Source organism: Rhinichthys klamathensis, unplaced genomic scaffold (genome assembly GCF_029890125.1).
Source record: "Rhinichthys klamathensis goyatoka isolate OS25496 unplaced genomic scaffold, OSU_Roscu_1.1 h1tg000050l_1, whole genome shotgun sequence".
NCBI lineage: Eukaryota > Metazoa > Chordata > Actinopteri > Cypriniformes > Leuciscidae > Rhinichthys > Rhinichthys klamathensis.
The window spans coordinates 4,123,300-4,138,634 of NW_026606596.1; the positions used below are offsets into that span (position 1 = coordinate 4,123,300).

The following is a 15,335-nucleotide window of genomic DNA, read 5'->3' on the forward strand; positions in this document are numbered from 1 at the left end:
AACATGCTTCCTTTTTATGCAAATTAACCTTATCGTACAATTCGCAAAAACCTTTTGTAATAGATCCTGCCGAATACGCCAAAAATGAAAGATTGTTCCAAAGCGCAAGGAATATTGGGTCTAGTCTTCACCAGATCCCGTCAGATGACATCAGTTTTGTGTGGTCTCGAAAACTGTCCAAAAAAAATGCAATTAGTTGTTTAGATTTTTTCCTACATTTTCTAGTGATAATGGCAGCAGTAATGCATCAAATGATGATCAAATTACCGAGTAATGTGAACATAAATAGACGCACAATGGAGTTTGAAACATTTTTGGCATTTTAAAAATCTTAGTGATGCTGTACAGTCTCTGTAAAGTATGGCAGATTGTGCTAGGCTGCAATTCAGCCTTCAAGATGGGGAACTGTGGTGTGGAAATTGCGTTCCGATCTTCAGGGCACGTTTTCTTTAATGAATGAGGCACTAAAACAATGCAGACAGCATGTGCAAATAAACCACGCAAACAATGCAACGCAACGCAATTAGTGGATTTCCACACACCCCCTCCTCCCATCCCATGTAAAAATGTATTAAGTATTTATATTATTTATACAGGTTTTTTTTTTTCTCTAAAAGTATGAATCACTTAAAAGTCTCACTCTCTACAGTTTGGTTTTGAGGATAAGCACAATAATTCAATTACGACCATCGGACGTATAAAGTCGTCTCAAACAGGCATGTGACGTACATTCACTTGTACCTGAGCACATGTGAAATCCGTGACCCGCCCGCCTCATGACGCACACAGAGACACACACACGTGTAAATAAACGCAAACACGCTGCTATAACATAAAAGCTGTATTTACAGCTTTTCTATACGGTACGATCAACTCAACTTCAGGTCCAAGTTCTTGTAACGCGTATTAGGCTCTTACATATAGAGTCACTTGAACACAGCGAACGTGTGTGAGGTACGATAAAGTCAGGATAGGTTGTCTTTGTGCTCGCTGATCTCATACTTTATAGTAAATATTGGCTGGACTCTGAGGTGGCATCTCTTGAACGATGTAGACGGGGTGACCGTAATCGCCGCTGACTTTTTCGTAATGGGGGCAGTATGCAGAGTCAGAGGTCCGCAGGGGAATGATGATATCACTGGGCTCTGAGCCATTATTGTTGCCCCCACCAGCCCCAGTTGCTGCCCCGCAGGAGCTGCCCCTCTTTGGGGTAAGAGAGGATAGTGTAAGGGCAGGGTGGTGAGTTTCAGAGTGCTTGGCTTTCCGTCGGCGGTAACACATCACGGCGATCACTACAGCGATCAGGACGACGAAGGCTCCCCCCGCACCACCGGCGATTAGAGCGATGTTAGAAGCGGATACGTCGTCGCTGTCTCCCCTCTCACCGGCCTCACCTCCATCCCCCCCTTTAGATCCACTTTCTGTATCTGAAGAAGAAAAGAGCAGATAAATCGATGCTTGCATGGACCAGATATCCACGTGCAGGACTTTTGAAGCTCACTTCCTATTTGGCTTTATCTTCTACGAATAACATCCTGATAGTATTTAGATTAGATTTGATTTAATCCATCACTAGCTTTGATTTCAGCCGGCTTGAATTAAAAAATGCCTCATGTTTGGCTTCAACACTGCTGGTTTCTCAAATGTTTACCTTATGGAGATCAACCAGTTCAGTCTAAGCCTCCAAGAAATTAAAAATAGCAATTCAAAGAACACTAGACAGTGCGCTAACATGACAACAGATGCATATGCAGATGGTATCAAGGTTAATACATAAATGCAGACCTCATTGGGATTTTCACTATTAAAATTGTTCACTTGACATCTTTCTGAGCTCTGGGTTCCACGTTTCACACTGTACATTTTTAAACCCGGGTTTACATTCTATTTCACAGGGTTATTTTAGTATTATTTATATACTATTATAGTATTTATTCATATTTTAAATTAGCTTTTATGTTTACATATTAATTTTAGTTTCAGTGCTTTTGTATTTTTTTAGTTTTTAAAAAATATTTCTATTTAGCTTTAATTTACATTCATTTAAGTTTGAGTAATAGTCGAACTTCAACTTGAACTTATTCTATTTCAGTAACTTCCCAAGGTAAGATTTCTCATTTTTGTTCAGATTTTTTCATCTAATATTTATATTCTATTTTATTTGACCTTTATTACATTTAACAAACACGATTTTCAATAGTTTTAGTTAACACCAACAACACTGTTAATATTTGCATGTTTATGATATTTAAACATCAATTGAAAAGTCACCACATAAATCCACTGTATTTTTCAAAAGTCTACTAAGTTACTACAAAAAAAAAAACACAAAAAAAAAATGAGAAGGATAACACAGATGAAACCCTAAACTAAACAGAGTGAAAATTTCTGCAACTGCACAATGTCCTTGAATATTTAATGAGGGCTTGTTGCTTATGACATATGGAGCTGTTGTGCTCACGGGGACCCAGGTTCAAGCCTGACCTGAGTCATGTCCCGAACCCTTTTCCCTTCTCTCTCCCTCCACTTTCCTGTCAAATGACCTATATAGTAGAAGAATAGTGAGAGAGAAAAAAGTACGGCTTCCTGAGCAGTGTTTTCTCTTTTCAAAATTACTAGAGTAAAATGTTGCTTAATGCAAGATTAAAAGTGGCCTTAATTCTGGGTAATTTTTTTTTTTTAATCCAGGGTTAAGCTAATAAGTGAATGTGAAAATCCCTCAGAAATATTGTTTTGGAAGCGCTGTCCCAGACTATTTCTGGTTGTTACCTGGGGTTCTGCTGTTGGGTCGGCCTGGATCAGGTTTGGGTTTTGGGGGAAGGCCATATGCAGCTATGAAAGCAAAAAAATAAAAATAAGATGTGAAACACCAAGTACATTTTGATGCATGGTTCAATTACTTCAATTATGTGAGCGAGTGTGTGCTGGTATTGACACAACATTTATTGAATTTTGTCTGGAACTCTCCCTGAGTGCATACTGTAGGTTGATTCATTGATGTGCTTTTGGAGGTGATGATGATACTCACTCTGTCCCACTTTGAGAATCAGCTTCATCCCTCGTGTCACGCACACGCCTCCTCTCATGCTGTCGATTCCTTCTTTTGTACCGTCAGAGGTAGCTATGGGAAGAGGTTGAAAAAAACCAGAACAATATTAATGTCAAGGATTTTTCTTTCATCATTTCAGATGGTGTGCAATGACAGCTGACTGGAATCCTGTGACTTAGCAATAAAACATTGGTTTATGACTCTCCATTAATTCACAGCAATGTGCAGCCACTCAATCATGTAAAGGACTAGCAAGCGTAACAGGCACTTTCTACGAATACAGTACACTTTGGCATCCAATTACTTTTTGAATTAATCATCAGAGGCACAAATCATGTTTTTTGCTGATAACTATGAGATATGTTTGATAAGCTAACATAACAAAACCTAGCATGAAAAGTAGCAGTTTTAAGCAAATCACATGTCTGTATCCCCCTTTAAAAGTGTGATTTTGGCCGGTTTTAAATATCAAACAATTAAGTTTTGATATAATCTGTTGAATTGACTTGATTCACTGTAGTTATTTGTACAGCGCTTTAAACAATACACATAGTTTTAAAGCAGCTTTTCAGACTGGATTACTACTGTATATTGTGATATGTATCATTAATGTTTGTGAATTAAGATTTTGGTAAAATAATCCACCATTCTGCTAGAAAGTTACTTAATTCTTAATAAAAAGTCATTTTAATAACACAAAAAAACGAATCGGTTACCTAACGTAACCTAGGTTCTCTCTAGAAGAGGGAACGAGTATTGCGTAAGCTAGCTTACGCTGCGGGAAAGATTCATCTTTGCTGAGATATTGAAGCCAAAAAATTATTTCATAATTTTGTATCCATGCACAACGCAGTTCCTCTGCGGCAGACCTAGAGCGGGCTAGCTAGCAGCTCATTGGTTCGCTCAGAGAGAACTGCTTAAGCCTATGGGAGAGCGGGGCTGAACCCGCTTCCAATGAGAGGCGCCCGCGCGCTCATTGCGTCATGACCCGCCAGAATGGGCGTGGCCATGGTGTATATAAGGCGCTCTCCCAGGCTTATATGTTGATTTATTTCAGCGTGAAGCGAAACGCTAGTAGCGCAAGCACGGCCGGGAACGCAATACTCGTTCCCTCTTCTAGAGAGAACCGAGGTTACGTTAGGTAACCGATTCGTTCTCTTACGAGAGGTTCTCTCGTATTGCGTAAGCTAGCTTACGCTGCGGGAACACCTGGCCAACGCCGTGCGCGCTACGAATCCACTCATGAAAAACCCAGGGATATACCGGGGGAATTTCTTAACGTGGAGTGAATGTACAAAGAGGCCGCAGAGCGGGCTCATGAAGTGTACACATAAGCATGTATGGGGCCAGCAGAGCGGGCACATGAAGTGTATAAGCATTACAGGAGAGCACAAGGGGCGAACCGGTTGTGAGGGACCTCCAGAAATGCAGCTTCTTAGAGAGCTGTTCGTCAGACAGCTAGTAATTTTGCCTGCAAGGCGGGAACTTCCAAGTTATAAAACCTGACAAAAGTGGACGGGGAGGCCCATCCCGCGGCCACACAAATGTCATGAATGGAAATTCCACAGGACCATGCCCACGATGAGGCCATGCCTCTAGTGGAGTGCGCCCTGATGCCCAGAGGGCAGGGCAGGCATTTAGATGCGTAAGCAGAGGCGATAGCGTCCACTATCCATCTAGACAGTGTCTGTTTTGAGGCGGCCAGACCCTTGGTGCGCCCCCCAAACGACACGAAAAGCTGCTCAGCGCGTCTGAACGCGGCAGCGCGCGTAGTGTACAATCTCAGAGCCCGCACCGGACAAAGGAGATTGGCATCGCGCTCACTATCGGATGAAGGCAGAGCCGATAGGGAGATAATCTGAGCCCTGAACGGGGTACCAATCGCCTTCGGGACATAGCCATGCCTAGGTTTGAGAATGACAATCGAATCATTCGGTCCAAACTCAAGACACGCGGCGCTGGATGAGAGCGCGTGAAGATCCCCAACGCGTTTAACTGAGGACAGAGCCGTCAGGAAAACGGTTTTGAGCGAGAGGTATTTCAGATCCACAGACTCGAGCGGTTCGAACGGGGGTGCTTTCATAGCTTCAAGGACTATAGAAAGATCCCAAACCGGAACCGACGGGGGCCGCGGAGGGTTCATCCTCTTAGCTCCCCTGAGGAAGCGGATGACTAACTCGTCTTTGCCCAATGACTGAGCGCGTCGGGGTTCCGCGAACGCCGCGACGGCTGCCACATAAACCTTGAGAGTGGAGGGGGACCTGCCCTTGTCCAGCATCTCTTGAAGGAAAACAAGCAAAGACGGCACCTCGCACGACCGTGGGTCCAGCTGTTTGTCGGTGCACCATTTTGAGAACACAGACCATTTAGACGCATAGAGCCTTCTCGTGGAAGGTGCTCTAGCCTGTATGACAGTGTTTCTTACTCCCTCTGGCAAATCAACGAATAGTCGTTGATCACCCATGCATGCAGCGCCCAGCGCTGTGGATGGGGGTGCCAGATCGTGCCGCGAGCTTGAGAGAGGAGATCTGCTCTGACTGGGATGGGCCACGGGGCTGTCTGTGACAGCTGCGTGAGCTCCGGAACCCAATTCTGACTCTCCCAACGCGGGGCTATGAGGAGCACCGAGTGGCGTGTGTCCCTGATCCTCTGAATTACCTGTGGTAACAGAGCGATCGGAGGGAATGCATAGAGCGGGCGGCGAGGCCATTCCTGGGCTAGCGCGTCCTCGCTCTTCGAGAAATATATTGGGCAGTGAGCGTTCTCTTCTGACGCGAAGAGGTCTACTTCTGCTCTGCCGAATAGTCGCCACAGTAACTGGACCGTCTGTGAGTTCAGGGACCATTCTCCTGTGGGGATGAGGTTCCTGGACAGTATGTCTGGACCGTCGTTCAGATGGCCCGGCACGTGCGTCGCTCTGAGCGAGAGCAGGCGGCTCTGAGACCAAACTAGAATGCGGTGCGTCAGTCGACAGAGATTTCTGGATCTGACACCGCCCTGACGGTTGAGATAGGAGACCACGGCCATATTGTCCGAACGGATCAGGACGTGGTGTCCCTGGATGCGCGGGAGAAAGTGCGAGAGCGCGTTCTCGACCGCCAGCATTTCCAGACAGTTTATATGTAATGGGCTTTCCTGAATCGACCAGTGGCCGAAGGCCGGTGAGCCCTCGCAGACTGCACCCCAACCCGTGTTGGATGCATCTGTCGAGATGACTTTTCGGCAGGAAAAGGTCCCCATCGTGACGCCTAGACGAAACCATTCTGCTACTGTCCATGGCTGCAGCGCCGTGAGACACGTTTGCGTAACCCTGATCAGCTGGCGACCCGTGTTCCACGCGCGGTGGGGTACACGGCTGTTCAACCAGAACTGAAGCGGGCGCATGTGCAGAAGGCCCAGCTGAAGTACAGCGGAGGCTGAGGCCATGTAACCCAGCATCCTCTGAAAAGTTTTCAGAGGCCTGCGGGTGCCCATCTGGAACGAGGCGGCTAGACGCTGAACACTGCGCGCGCGCTGTGTAGACAGGCGAGCCGTCATCGTGACCGAGTCCAAATCTATTCCTAGGAAGGAAATCGATTGACTGGGATGAAGGGAGCTCTTTGTCCAGTTGACAGAGAGGCCCAGCGTTTCCAAATGGTCGAGGAGAACTGCGCGGTGCGACAGAAGCTCCGTCTGTGATTGGGCCAAAATCAGCCAGTCGTCCAGATAATTCAGAATGCGCAGCCCCTGGCTTCGCAGGGGGGCGAGCGCCGTATCCATGCACTTCGTGAATGTACGGGGCGCCAGAGATAAGCCGAACGGGAGAACGGCGTATTGATAAACAAGACCCTCGAAGGCGAAACGTAAGAATGGCCTGTGACGGGGATTTATCTGGATCTGAAAATAGGCGTCTTTCAGGTCTAGAGATATGAACCAGTCCCCTTGGCGCACCTGCGCGAGGAGTTTCCTGGTAGTGAGCATCTTGAACGGTCTCTTCATGAGCGCTTTGTTCAAAGACCTGAGATCTAAGATCGGTCTGAGGCCGCCGTCTTTCTTGGGAACCAGAAAATAACGGCCGTAAAACCCCGACTCGGTCATAGATGGCGGGACTCTCTCTATCGCGCCCTTTTGCAACAGCGTCGCAATTTCTGAGCGGAGCGTGCCGGCGGCCAGCGGGCTGACAGAAGATTCGAGCTGCGCGCGCGCACGAGGCGGGCGGCGGCGAAACTGTAGCAGGTAGCCGTTCTTTATAATGCTTAACACCCACGGGGAAATGCCTGGAATGGCTTCCCACGCTTTGGAGCATGCGGCTAGTGGCCGAATGGCTGTATTGCCCTGATTGCTGCACATAGCGGGCTGGACACAGTGTGTGGGCGCGCTTTGAATGTGTGTGGCAACGGGATTTGCACTCAGAGAGGAGTCTATGGGCCGTGACACAGAGCGAGCAGAGAGGGGACACGTGCACGAGCTCGTGGGCGTGTTTATGTTCTCTGATATTAGAGCGGGCTGTGCCCGTTTCATGTGATGGGGCTCTGATAGAGACACGGGATATGTTATGCTTGTGTGTATGGGTGAACACATGATTGTGGGCACATTTTCTACACAACTGGCAAAATTTCTCTTTTTGAGATTTCTCTGGGTAGCCGTAAAAACGGCTTTTTGTCGCTCGCAAGCGGGCTGGGACACCGGCTTGTTTGTGGCGGTCAACACTACAGCAGTCGGCGAAATAACGGGGACTGGCAGAGGGCGAAGCTTTGACGGCGGTCCGGCCGCGGCGGGAGAGCACCGTCGTTTTCTTGACATTGTTAGGCAGACTTCTGATGATCAGGCTTCAGCGTGATCTTGGGTCGCAGGCCACGGGGGGGCGGCGGTCTGCGGCGGCTGTCAGAGCGAGAGCGAGGGCGAGGGCGGCCGCTCTGACTGCGCTGAGTTGTTTGAGTCTGCGGAGGGGGGCGCTGTGATGGGGCTCTGGCGGAGGGCTCGTGAGAGCGGCCCGCTGAAGAGCTAGCGCGGCGGGGTAGAAACAAGTTCATCGCCTGAGAAGCTTTCTGTACTTCAGAAAAGCGATCGACAATTCCCGTGACGGCAGATCCAAACAGGCCCGTCGGGGAGAGGGGCGCGTTGAGAAACGCGGCGCGCTCAGAATCTCCCATGTCGGCGAGCGTGAGCCATAAGTGTCTCTCAGCAACACAAAGGCTGGCCATGCATTTCCCCAGAGCTTGTGCGGCGGCTTTAGTGGCGCGAAGGGCGAGATCCGTAGCACTTCTCAAATCCGTGACGGCGGGGGGGGGTTTTCTACCGCCTTCGGCCCATTCACGGAGAATATCGCTCTGTAACACTTGGAGGACAGACATAGAGTGAAGCGCAGCGGCGGCCTGACCGGCGGCGGCGTAAGCGCGAGCATGAAAGCTCGAGGTCGCTCTGCAAGCCTTCGAAGGAAGCGTGGGTGAAGAACGCCATCTAGCGGAGGGCGGGCAGAGGTGTGTGGCGACCAAGTCCTCGACGGGCGGCATGGCTGCATAGCCTTTCTCGGCGGCTCCGTCCACCGAGCGCAGCGAGGCGGATACATCGGAGCGATTTCTAGCCGAGAGCGGTGCATTCCAGGATTTTGTCAGCTCTGCGTGAAGTTCAGGCAGGAATGGAGCGGCCCGGGTGCACGCGGGGGTCGAGCGCCGATGAAAAAAGCTACCGTCCATTCGGTTCGGGGCCTGCTCGGGTGGAGGAGACCACTCGAGACCGAGGCGTTCGACGGCCTGTGAGAGGAGGCGCATCAGCTCCTCTTCTATCCCGGCGCGGGTCCCCGTCGACTCTCTCGCGGATCCGAGAGATGACCAGTCTTCACTGTCAGAAGCGAGCAGTGAACAGGAGTCCTTCTCCTCCGCGGCGTCATCGGAAACAACAGAGCGGCCACTCGGCGGCAACTGAATGTCCGGCAGGGGCGGGGAGGGAGAGCGGGAAGCGGGAGGCGGCGGCGGCGGCCCGCATGTTTCCGCTGGGGGCTCCGGCGGCCTTTGAGAGCGGCGTTTCTTTTTACGCGGCGAGAGAATAGGCGGCGCGGGAGCGGTTTTCACTGCCAGAAGTCGTGCCCGCAGGGACGATAACGGCAGGCTTTCACAGAGGTCGCATCCTCCATCAGCGAGGGCGAGTTCTGCATGCTCGAGTCCCAAGCAGAGAGCGCAGATGACATGGCGGTCTCCGTCCTCGAGACGAGCGCGGCAAGAGCCGCAGGAAAAACGAGACATCTTTAAAAAGACGCTCGGCTCTTTTAGAAATAGAGAAAGGATACAATCGTCGGATGGCCTAGCTTGCTGGGCGGCTGAAGGTGGCGAAGACGGCCGGCTTCTTCAGGGTCCTTGAGCTCGCTAGAGGATGCCTTCTTCGACGGCGATGGCTTTTCTCAGGAACAGCAGAAGCGTGCAGCTTGCTGAAGATGAAATGAATCAACATATAAGCCTGGGAGAGCGCCTTATATACACCATGGCCACGCCCATTCTGGCGGGTCATGACGCAATGAGCGCGCGGGCGCCTCTCATTGGAAGCGGGTTCAGCCCCGCTCTCCCATAGGCTTAAGCAGTTCTCTCTGAGCGAACCAATGAGCTGCTAGCTAGCCCGCTCTAGGTCTGCCGCAGAGGAACTGCGTTGTGCATGGATACAAAATTATGAAATAATTTTTTGGCTTCAATATCTCAGCAAAGATGAATCTTTCCCGCAGCGTAAGCTAGCTTACGCAATACGAGAGAACCTCTCGTAAGAGAACAACATTTAGCTGGGCTCCACATTTTGCACACAATCCTGATAACACTTTGTAAAGGAACCAGCATGAAAGGAAATAAAATAATCTTATTTCATTTCTCAATTCTGAGTGCATTCATCAAGCTCAACTTCTAAACAACTATTTTGATGTTTATTTAAAATCTCACAAAACAGTGAAGTCCCTTTTTTTGTGTGTGTACGAGGTTGCAAAATTCACAAATCGCATAAAACAAACAAAAAATAAACAGCTTGTGTAATATTTGGTTTGACCTCCTAAAGGTTGAAGATCAACATTTTCTGAAGGTTCAGCATGGCTTCCACTGTCCATTTGATGAAATTAAGCTGTTTATTTTCAAATTAATTTAAGATAATGTCATTTTAATGAAGTTCAAATTAATATGAGTTTAATTTAGTCAATATCAAGTCATGCAGAATATATGCAACTTACATATTCATTCAACTATATGAATACTTGCTGTCGAGTAATTACAATTTGTAACAATTAATAAATTCATCAACATTAATAAATTAATAATTAATAAATTCATTCATATTTTATTTCCATGTCATTGAACATTGTTTGGAGTTTGCCGTTGTGACTGAGGTGGTCTTCCACACATGATGTGTGTTCCTGTATGCCAGCGTGCTTGGTGGGTTTCTTAGTTGCTTCTTGCCTATTTAGTACTTGCTTGTGTCTGGGCTGCTTTGTATATGGGAAACTGTCTCTCAGGAATAACAGAGACTCGACCGCAACTATGTTGCCTTTTAACCATGTATACAATCATCCCTCAACACACACACACACACACACACACACACACACACACACACACACACACACACACACACACACACAGTCTCTGAAACACACAGTCATTCGCATCTTCCAGCCTTCACATTACTAAATATTTCATAGGTGAGGCGCCCCTCTGTAAAAACTTGGTACTTTATCCATGTAAGTCTGAGTAACTCAGCATCCATCCAAGCATTGAATACTGCATTCAAACAATGTTCAAGCTCCCTCCCCACAGTACAAAGAGCTTCATCTTCAAACTTATTTTCCTTTCCAAATATAAAGCCCGCTCATGAGGGCGATATTGAATTCTTCATAGCAGAAACACTTTGCATCTGAACCATTCAATATTTTATTGAACCTCCGAATGACACACGGTAGCTAATCTGCAGCGCTCAGAAAGCAAGGCGTTGATGTACAAAGACTCTTCCCATCCAAAATATCTCTTCATTATTACGTTATTAGGAAAACATTTAGAGCAGACGGCTGAGGAGCACATGCAGACGAGGGGTGCCAGTAAACATTCGATGGCTTTTCCGCTTGAGGGTAACAGTTTTATTTTAGGTGAAGCTTGATACAAAGGAACTGAAGCTGAGTTGGGCTCTGTATTTGCGCCAGTTGATTTACGGAGTTTATTTTTTAAAGCACTTGCGTGCAATGACGTTTTTCAACAGATTTAGGATTTGTGACAAATGGTCTGGATTCAATACAAATTAAACAGCATCTGTGACATGCTGTCAATCACTACAGAATTTCATTTCAGACCATTCAACAAAGCACAAAGGAAGTCTAAGGCATTCAACAGGGTTTATTAGAAGAATCATTTGTTAAAACTTTTATATTAATTCTTCTGTACAAAAATGTGTTTTATTTGAGTAATAAAGTGTCTAAATTACCATATTAAGTGGAAGGACTACTGTTCAAGGCAGATTAACTTCTGGTTATGTGTCACTGACATACACAGTTCATAACGGGGTCAAAAAAAAGTATGCTAGGCAAAGCTGCATTTATTTGAAAATACAGTAAAACAGTAATATAGTGAAATATTATTATTAAAATAAGTGTTTTCTATTTTAAAATGTAATTTATTCCTGTGATCAAAGATGAATTTTCAGCATCATTACTCCAGTCTTCAGCGTCACATGATCCTTCAGAAATTCTTCTAATATGCCGATTTGCTGCTCAAGAAACAATTCTCATTAGTATCGATGCTGAAAATAGTTGCTTAATACTTTTTGTGGAAACCATAATACATTTTTTTCTGGATTCTTAGAAAAATAAATCTTTTGTAACATTATAAATGTTTTTACTGTCACTTCATTCAACATTTTTATATAACTTTGAACAGACACTAAATATCATTAAGAATATATAAATGATTAAATCTTGTGGATAAATTATCAAAAGTCTGCATTTTAATTTTATAAAAATGTAATCCACTCTGGAAGACCTCTATTATAAGTGCACTACTTACACACAAATGTATGTCAAAATCAAGAACAACAAAAACCCTTGGATTTCATCCAAAGAGCCTTTTACTATAAGCCAAATATTACAATCACCCAAAACTGACTTAAGTAAAGAATAATCTTAAGAGAATAGACACAGCCTATAAAAGATTCACCCCCTCACATGTAAACACACACAAAAATGCATACAAATACACACTCATGGATTGAATCCAAAAACATGACCTTTTTTGTGCTCACGGCAGTCATTAGTCAACATGCTGGAGGTGTAGAAAAAAATGATTCATCACCTAATGGCTCTCATTTTGTTCTTCACCTCCCTCGCTCTCTTTTTTCTCCCTGTAGGGATGCAGAGACGCTCAGTAAAGGTGTAAATGCTGAACTTGAACAGCAGACAGAGGAACAGCGAGTTAAAGAACCATGTCACGGTACCAAAATCATGTCAGTAGTCAATAGCAATACCAGTGAATTCTTGATGCCGATTTTGATACCACATAAAAAATGAATATGCTAATGAACCAAACCCTTTATTTAGAAAGTAAAACAAATACATAATATAAAAATATTAACAAATAAAATTAAAACAAAGGCATGTAAACAGTAAAAAAAAAAGTGTTAATCAATTATTAATTTTCTCAAACATTTTTTTCAAGAAAAATACATTGAAACAAAAATTTTTTTTAGAAAGATATAAAATTAAGTAAAAAAGTATTTGAGGCTTTTGCAGGTCTATATCAGCATCTAGAAATGACTAAAATATATACACACACAAAAAAAAAAAAAGTAAATAAAAATGATTGGCATAGTCCTCACTGGATTCAGCCGTTTGAACAAATCGAATGAATGAATGCTGCATTGCAATTCACCAATTGTAGCTGAAGAGTAGGCAAGCTTTGGAACATATACTTCGTCATAACTGCATCTTTAACAAACCGCTCAGTCGCTTATTTATGTGCATCCTGTCACCATTTAAAACAACCATCATGTCACAGTTAAAATCCTCCACATTCAATTTAATTTAATTCCCTATTGTTTCTGAGAGAATGTAGTAGGTTGTTTATCTGCCAGTCGTTGGTCTTTCATGCAGAGAACTCTCCTCATGTGTTTGTAATTTGCATAATGATACATTTAAAAGTTAATGACCAAATCATTACAAAAGTTCAGAATGCTGTTGCAGATGAAATATAATGTGTATAACATTGAATACATCTTTTCGCACGGTTAGATACCGATTATTATTAAACCGCTTTATCTAAACCTCTCTACTTAACCACTTGACTCGCACATCCGCCATGTTTGTAGTTTTTTAACATGTTTAATTCGTATTTGTAGTTCGAAACAAATCCTTGTCCAACACGCAATCTGTTGTGAGCAATATTAGCTGTTAGCTGTGCACGGATCTGTACTTTGGATTCTAACCGGAAAAAGTAGATCCAGGTATCTATGGAATACTCATTTCAACACACTACCATTTGGGACACACTAATTCTAATTTCGAATACTGTTTAGGACAGATACATGCGAATTGGGACGCAGCTAATGACTTATTCATTTAGACATTTACCACCTACTGGCAGTTTTAGTTTCTTATTTAGAGTACTAGAGTATGAAATTATATATGAAAAAATAATTTCATATTCCATATTAAATAAAATAAAAACCTTTAAAGGATAGTTCACACAATTTATGTGTAGTAAATTCTATATTGAATAATATAATATTTCTTTGTAACGGGGGGGTGGGGGGGTGGGGGGGACACCACTTTGTAACATATTTCCATGTTACAAAGAAATATAATATTTCTTTGTAACATGGAATAAATAAAATCTAATTATTCCATGTCCTGTAATAATTAGATTCCAAATTAATCGCTCCACAGACTTCATTTTAATATTTAAGGCTTTGTTGGATCTGTGTTTATTTTAAGAAGAACGTCGTTGTGATTCAATAGACTATTTGTTAAACTTAAGTCAAAAAAGTATCCCTCTTTCTCTCTCTCTATATATATATATATAAAATAAATGCTTTAATTTTCAATTATTATTTTTTTCTCACAAAAACATGTGAGGATTTGAAAGCAGCTGCCTGCTGCAGTGAGTCTGTAGTTTATCATTGACTTGGTACCGAGGTACGTAGACTTTTGACATCCCTTCAAGGAACTGAGAAGAAAGAGGAAGAGGGTGAGCGGAAAGGTGAATGGGCGTAGAAAAACAGTAGTCTGGAAGGCTCTGATGATGGTTGTGGAAGACAAGAGGCCGTGGGTTTAAACAGAAGATGAAAAGCAGACATGACACACACTGCAGTGCAGACTTTACAGTCTACATCTTCATAGATGAGAAAGAACAACGGATGAGTTCGGTAATTGAGACGATGATCTGCGGTGATGTAGAGAAAGGCATGTCTGGAACAGGAAAAAAAAAACTGGCCGAAGAACATTTTGAAACGACCCACATACTGACCCGCTCCACCACTCTCCCAAAATTACCCTGCCCCCCACACAACCCCCACCTGAGAAATGGGGATTGACCCATGATGACCAATGATGGAAGCAACAACAGCTCGAAAAGATGGTTTTTAGCCCCAACAAATAAGGCCAACGGTCAAGTCAAACTTTTCAGCCCACTAGGAATTAGCACAATCTGTCTGGGCTGCACAAAACCAGAGTAATTTTCCCTAAGTAAGCTAAAGTTCCTGCTGGCAAGAGGGCCTCCGTGACCTCATTATCTTGCAGCTGTGCCAGGGCAAGCCTAAAGGGGGCAGCACGCAATATGAGACACACTGTGTGTGTGTGTGTGAGAGATTATTTGAGAATACATTCCAACATACAGAAGAGGCGTTTCACTGAAAGAAAATATCTACAACAAAACCATGCCAAGGTGGGATTGTCCAAAGACACCTCGGGAAATGTCTTTAAGGGTTCAGTTCTCTTGCCTCTCTTGGACCTTTTGGTCTTTAGCCCTGGTTCGCTAAGCATTCACACTGTCATTTTAACAATGAACCTAAAAACATAAAAACAAAAGGCATAAGGAAAAGGTCACAACCTTATTGGAAGGTTTAACAATGTATTTTTTGCGATACAACTTACTGAATATTCACAAAAATGCAGTGTGCTTGTATGTGTGTACATATGGTGGTATTTTACCAGCTGAGAACTCACATAGAGCTTAACAGAGTCAAAACAGTGGCAGAAATTCCTCCATCGCACACAAACAAAGATCTGCTGCAGGGAGAAGCGGATCCGAAGCCAGTACCGAACTGTAATGGGCAACATGACTATGACGAGAGTACCAGG

General features: G+C 44.6%; 1 protein-coding gene across 2 annotated transcripts in view; it reads right to left on the reverse strand.

Moving 5' to 3' along the window:
* Positions 1–565: 565 nt before the first annotated feature.
* The window catches only part of efnb3a (ephrin-B3a), a 62,413-nt gene continuing 47,643 nt past the window's right edge, over positions 566–15,335 (reverse strand). The window contains exons 3-5 of one of the 2 annotated variants that reach the window (XM_056247824.1): positions 3,029–3,121; positions 2,770–2,832; positions 566–1,427 (exon numbers count right to left, since the gene is read on the reverse strand). In XM_056247824.1, the coding sequence (XP_056103799.1) occupies positions 997–1,427; positions 2,770–2,832; positions 3,029–3,121 (587 nt within the window). In that variant the 3' untranslated portion in view covers positions 566–996. The remainder of the gene's footprint in view (positions 1,428–2,769; positions 2,833–3,028; positions 3,122–15,335) is intronic. The other variant, XM_056247825.1, reaches the window with a different exon arrangement.